Source organism: Typha angustifolia, chromosome 13 (assembly GCF_048772165.1).
Source record: "Typha angustifolia cultivar Huaian chromosome 13, ASM4877216v1, whole genome shotgun sequence".
Classification (NCBI taxonomy): domain Eukaryota; kingdom Viridiplantae; phylum Streptophyta; class Magnoliopsida; order Poales; family Typhaceae; genus Typha; species Typha angustifolia.
The window spans coordinates 2,287,630-2,294,003 of NC_133251.1; the positions used below are offsets into that span (position 1 = coordinate 2,287,630).

The following is a 6,374-nucleotide window of genomic DNA, read 5'->3' on the forward strand; positions in this document are numbered from 1 at the left end:
TTCAAAGTACTTTGGAGTAGCCTAAACTGTGCATCATATGGCTGCTCTTAAATGGCTTCCATTAGAAAACAGAGGACCTCTCTTAGTATATGTTAAGATATGAAGATTATAGGTCTTGAAGAACTCCAAGAAGAGGAATCAAATTTGTAGCCCTTGAAGAACTCCAAGAAAGTTAATTTTTAGTCATGACATTCAGAATCTCAGATACACAGCTCGCCTGTAACTTTCAAGAATAGCAAATCAGTACTACAATTCTTTTTATTAGAACAAATGGCAGATCTATACATGAACAAACAGACCAAATAATTTTTGCTTCATGGTTATGTAGAAACCCCAAGACATCAAGATGGAGCTACATAAAACACTAGCCTCCATCTACATCAATTCTCAACTATATCTCAACTAGTACAAGGAGAGAGGGCACACTTAAAAAGAGGTACTACTAATATATGCAGCACCTTTTATTTTCTTAGCACCTACATCTATTTCCAATGGTTCAAATTGAACTGATCGCTATCTCTTCGCACACCAACATATAAAGGAATTGCCCAGCTTATCACATCTCAACTACATTTCCTTTCTTTGAATTCTTTGAGAACACGAAGACTGGTGTCGAGCATGTATAAATGGAAATTAGTGTTCTGACCATGTCCAGAAGGCAGATGGATCATCCATGCTACAAAGCATGTTGCATAGATTGTCATCTTGGATGCCATTCTCCAGTTTGGAGCATTGAGCTACTGATTTGGAAGAGCTTTGCAATAGCTGGGAGACATTTGATGGCCTATAGCATGGCACGGATGTTCTGCTTTGGTTTGGATTTGAGGGGCTATCAATGGTTGGTGTTCTTGAGATGTCCAAGTTGATGTCAAAGCTACTCTCACTCCTGTTGCTGCAAGAGCCATCGGTTTCTTTGTTGAGGTTGATGGCTTCAGATGCCTCTCTGCCTTTCAAGGCTATAATCTGAAACATGAGTTAAAGGGGATGCATGATGAACCAGAGAAAAAACATAAAATAAGGACAAGATGTAGACAGTGATTAATTAGTTGCGATTTTAGAAAACAGAGATAGTAATAAAAAGATCCTATTAGTGAGTGAGTATGGCCCATGTCATCTATCTGTAATACAAGATGTGATTTTTCTCTCCAATAATCTAAATCAAAACATTTAAAAAGACAATGAGATTATTAATTCATTTTAACTGAAAGTTATTGGGGTTATCTATCTACCAAAATTAGCTGTTTTTGTCCATATCTTCTTTGCTGATTAAAAATATATATATTTATGCATCAGTTAATTTCTTTTTTTTTTAAAAAAAAAAACCATGCCATCAGTTGTTTGAAAGATTGGAAATTTTCAAAAGCCTTGAGCCAGTACCTCAGCTTGAAGCTTCTTGTTCTGAGCTTGGAGTGCCTCATGCTCTGCCTTGAGAATCTCGAACTGTCTCTTGAGAGCATCATAATCCTTCTCCAACTGCTTCGTCTTCCACCTAGCCCTCCTATTCTGAAACCAAATAGCAATCTGCCTAGGCTGCAACCCAAGTGCTCTAGCCAGCTGCATCTTCCTCTCAGGCTCAAGCTTATTCCCCATCTCAAAGTTCTTCTCCAGCATCCTCACCTGCTCCAAGTTTAGCCTCTTCTTCTTCTCCCCCGCCATGGAGCAGTCATCGGAGAACTCGTCCTCCATATGCATCTCCTCGCACGCGTCGAACCCCGTGAAGCACATTGGTCTCTTGCCAAGAATTGTTTCCACATTTGTGAAGGTCTCAGGATTAGTTGGAAGGATTGGAGCAAAAGAGTGGTTGGTTTGGTGGTTGATGTCTTCATGTGTGCCTTGTAGCACATAGTTGGCAGGGAAGAAGGAGGAGGAGGGCAAACCATTAAAGGTCATTTGGTTATGAAACATGGGTGATAGAGATGGAGAGCATTGAGAGTAACTGGGAGCAGAGGACAGGGGCATATATGATGGCAAGCTAGGGTACAGAGGAGAAAAACATGCAACATAATGAGAGAAGCAAGTGCATGCGTGTACTCAGAACAAGAATCATATGCCAGCTTCAAGAATCCAAGGGCTCTCTTCATGAGGTTAATCATGTGTAGGTGTCACCATGATGAGATGGAAACCTGCACCCTTTGCCCAATTTGGTTCATCCCACTATCTCAGTGTCCTCTTGATTGGTGATGGCTAATACCAGTAATTCTTGTAATTATATTTGATGCTGCGGGAAGAGAGAAGAGAGTGTTTGTTGTTATTAAAGTAGGAACGGTACAAGAGATAGTCACAAAAGAGTACCAAAAGGAAGACAAGTCAGAGTGGAAGAATCTTAGATGGACAATGCAGTATTTATTACAAGATGTATAAGAAACACTTTTATAGGGCATCATTATTCTTCCAACAATCATATTGGCATCCAATCAGACTTGGATTTGCAGTGAAATGGAATCTGAATTCAGGTAATTCAGACTTTAGATTCAGATTAAATCTTATTTGGGACCTAATCTCATGATTCATATCCAATTATCCAATAAGAGTCATTGAAATTTGATATCGAACCAAGTTCAAATATAAATCTATCCTTAAGCATTTGAATGTTATAGCACAAGGGTTCCTATGGTACATAGGCCCACCAGAGTTATGATGCAAGAGATAAGAAATGAACACATGCATACGCTTTAGCTTGTTCAGAGAATGACTACAACCGCAAGTAAAACATGGGGTCATATTGACAGACTACTTCAATCATTTACAAGATCTTGTTCAGTAACTTGTGTAATTGCATTCTAGTCAATACTCTGATGCCATTTCCTCGTATATTTAGTAAATGGTGTTATTGCATCCGAGTCAACACTTCCAACAGTGGTAGATAATTGAAGTCCAATACAATTTTAACTGTTGAAAGGTATCATTGATTAGCCAACTCGGTCAATTCATCTGAATTCCGCCACCAAAAGTATGACAACAACTTTGTACTTTATCATCAGAGTGAACAGTTTAAAGGAAATAGGGAGCCCATCCTTGCCGCATAGTACTTGAAAGTTGGATCAAGTGTAAGTTTATCGATCATATGTTCCAGGAGAAAGGGCATCAGTGACAATAATTGTAAACTTGGTAAGATTAAAAACTACTAATTGCACAACACAACATAACATTGACAGAAATAAGAAAGGGGTCCTACAAAGATCAAGATGTAAGTCTAAATTAAAGACGATGCTGAAGATTTGTTAACTAAAATCATGACTCTCGCCCTTCCTAATACTTCAGTGACCCGGCAACCAATAACAGTTAGTAAAAAAATGGCACGTTTACAGTGAAATTTGAGAAGACCTCATTTCATATTAGCTCAAGTACAATAACTATTACATAACTGCAAATAGTACAGCTCTATCACATTATCTGCAGGAAATAAAAAGACAGTTTTACAATACAAGCATATTACCCGTCTTATTTTTTGTTACCATGGGTGGCCAACTCGGCTGCAACTTTTGCAGCCCTGTTCAGAGCATCAGAGATCAACATAGCTCCTGCAGAGAAGTAGCTGCTGCTGACCACGGAGTTCGCAACACTGGCTGCTGTTCTACCTGTGGCTGACACAACAGTCTTGGTTGTCTCCAGTACATGGTACCTTTCATCCACTGATCTGACCGCACCAACACCCGCATTGATCTTATCCGTTAGTCCAATTCTCTTGCTCAGTTCAGAAACCTTTGCAGCAGCAGAGGCAGAGACCTGATAAGATTCGTCAAAAGCTCTTGCCTTGATCATGGCATCTTTGCTTAGTGTGTATCCCTTTGCAAGCATGGTTGTGACTACATCTTGCGCTATTGTCAGAGCTTCCGAAGGAGTTGTCTTGAACTCGCATTGATGTACAGTCTGTTCAAGATTGCAGTTTGTCATGCTTAAAAAATAATTTTCTATTTAATGAACAAGCTTACAAACTTGTTCAAGATTGCAGTTTCAGAAATATGATAAGTTTACAAACTAATAAAATGAGCATGATAAAAGCAATGACTAACTGCCATGAAATAAATGAAATATGGAGTTGATGCATCAAAGTAGAAAAGCGATGAGTCAGTTCTTTTCTCTATGATTAAGGAGTCTAATAATTCTTCATATAACATGAGGAAAATAAATCAAAAGTGAGTCCTTCACTTATTACTAGAAGATGGATAAAAATTCAAATAACTATTGTAGCAAAGAATGTACTCAATTTTGGGCTAATCTAATGTCCTGAGGTACTTGAACAATAGTAACAAGATGAATAATACAACAATGCATACCGTAAACTCTGTATCATCTTCAAGATTCCAAGGCTTGTCCCAGAAATTGCAAGCTTCATCATATTGGCCCCACCGAGTAATGCATACTGGTTGATCAACAATAGTAGCTCCCTGGAAGAAACAGATTGGATGAGCTTTTATCTAATTAACTGCTGTCCTTAACAAAATATGACCAGCCATGGAAGCACCCATGGGAAATCATCTATTACAACATTTTCCTTCAAGAGTGGGGAAAATATTGACAATGACTTACAAAACTAGTTTCAATTTGATTGTATAAGAACTTACAGTTAACAAAACTGCAGTTTCCAAGGCATGGGGTTCTTTAAATGTTACGTAAGCAGTAGATGCATAATCTCCAGATCTGTCCAACGATTGAGAAAGAGCATATACAGTCACAAAAAATCAAGATTAAAAGAGTGGAAAAGAGTGAAGATTGAATAGTATGGTCAGACTTAATGCACAGTGGAAGAGTACCGAGTACTACAATCTGTCAATTCTCAGGAATAACTATGAAACTTTTCAAGATCCATTAAATTTGTAGCCACTTATAATCAGAAACATATACTGATGCAGAGTTCACAAATAAAAGAAAGTGTATAACGAGACTTGCGCACCTGAGGAGTTCAATATGCTCAATAGCCCCAGAGAAAGAAAAGAAATCGTAGAGCTCTTTTTCAGTTGCTCTACCAGAGAGGTTAGTGACTTCCACTGTGTAACCGCCTAGGCTCATGATCCTGGAATTTTCACCAAGAGGTGATATGTGTTAATACTGTTATCTCATATTTTCTATAGTTGGAATCAGATGATAAACATCAATGATGAATTAGAGGGTAAAGAAAAATACATAAGGGCAATATTCCTGGATAAAAAATTTCCTCTAAGCAATCCGCTAAGAAAATGAAAACAAGTGACCTGAAATTAAAATTCTCTTAAGGGAATATGTAATTAGATGGAACAAGCAATGAAGAATTACATAATGTGAAGTAACTTTGTGGCGCTCACTGATTGCGAATTAAAATGCATCTTAAAATAACTTCTTAGAGCTCTGATATTTTGCTCAAATTTTACTATATTGACAAGAGTAGTCCAGGCAGTATATCTTCAGAAAATTCCGACAATGAAGTTTGCATAAGCATATACACATAAAGGATAAGAATCATATTGCAATACAGTACTTTCTATATGAATATACAAATAAATTGAAAGAGCAGAATGCAATCAAATCCTGATTTTCAATATAAATGGATTTTATTTCTACGATGACTGCAAAAATCGATTATTTTGCATTCAAAGCCACTTTAAAATGTTTTACCACAATACGGGGCAAGGATTACCACAATTAGTGAATCGAAAGTTAAAAGGGTGGATTTTTGTATCACATATACCAGCCAACACTAGACAGTCCGTAATCTCGCGCAGTCGCGCTTATACTTAGGCACTTTAAATGAGAGAATGAAGCTTTCTAGCCGACAGCCATCAATAGACAAGTAGAATTTCAAGAACAACACGTCCAATCCAATAAAAATGTCAACTTTCACCACAACTTCGATTTTGGACTAATTTCTCCAAATTTCATCATTCCTACCAGATCAAGAGAAAAAGAAAGGAAAAAAGAAACCTGAATTGTAAGTAAAGATTGGACAATAAACCATAAAAAAGAATACTTTCTCTTTTCTTCTGAGCAACAGGCATTAGACGCTTTAAAAACCCCATAGATTGGAAAGAAAACTAAACGGAGAAAAGAGATGCGAGTAGCTTACGCTTGCTGCCTTTTTTCTTTAGTAGCTGCAAAGATTCGAAGAGAGGAAAGTTGAAGAAGAATCCCGATTTCATACCCAAGGAGTAACTATACCGTCCTCCGTTTTCACCCCCAACCCAAATAGAACGCTTTAAACGTGAAAGTACTATAAAGCCCTTACAGACTGTAGTAGGAGAAGTAGGTTGGAACTTCGAAGTTTCTTTTTTCCTTTTCCTTTTTTATAGAAGGAAAAACATAGGCGAATAGCCTTATTAAAATAAATGTAACATATATACATTATACAATGAAAAAATGAAGAGAGGAAAAATAGGCGACAAGGAGCTGATCTAAGTTAA

At 37.4% G+C, this 6,374-nt stretch overlaps 2 protein-coding genes across 4 annotated transcripts; both read right to left on the minus strand.

The window, feature by feature from the left end:
* Positions 1 to 266: 266 nt before the first annotated feature.
* On the minus strand, positions 267 to 2,209 carry LOC140774416 (homeobox-leucine zipper protein ATHB-23-like). The gene is made up of 2 exons (XM_073117411.1): positions 1,378 to 2,209; positions 267 to 963 (listed from the first exon to the last, which is right to left on the minus strand). Exons 1-2 carry the CDS (start codon positions 1,957 to 1,959, stop codon positions 634 to 636), a joined length of 912 nt encoding a protein of 303 aa, XP_072973512.1. The 5' UTR covers positions 1,960 to 2,209; the 3' UTR covers positions 267 to 633.
* A 1,075-nt stretch (positions 2,210 to 3,284) lies between these two features.
* On the minus strand, positions 3,285 to 6,170 carry LOC140773727 (binding partner of ACD11 1). 3 transcript variants are annotated; one of them, XM_073116434.1, is made up of 5 exons: positions 6,041 to 6,170; positions 4,895 to 5,014; positions 4,566 to 4,641; positions 4,278 to 4,388; positions 3,285 to 3,870 (listed from the first exon to the last, which is right to left on the minus strand). In XM_073116434.1, exons 2-5 carry the CDS (start codon positions 5,008 to 5,010, stop codon positions 3,442 to 3,444), a joined length of 732 nt encoding a protein of 243 aa, XP_072972535.1. In that variant the 5' UTR covers positions 5,011 to 5,014; positions 6,041 to 6,170; the 3' UTR covers positions 3,285 to 3,441. The 3 variants fall into 3 exon arrangements, with proteins under 3 accessions (XP_072972535.1, XP_072972537.1, XP_072972536.1); XM_073116436.1 differs by lacking the exon at positions 6,041 to 6,170 and adding an exon at positions 5,945 to 5,963; XM_073116435.1 differs by lacking the exon at positions 6,041 to 6,170 and adding an exon at positions 5,666 to 5,866.
* Positions 6,171 to 6,374: the final 204 nt, after the last annotated feature.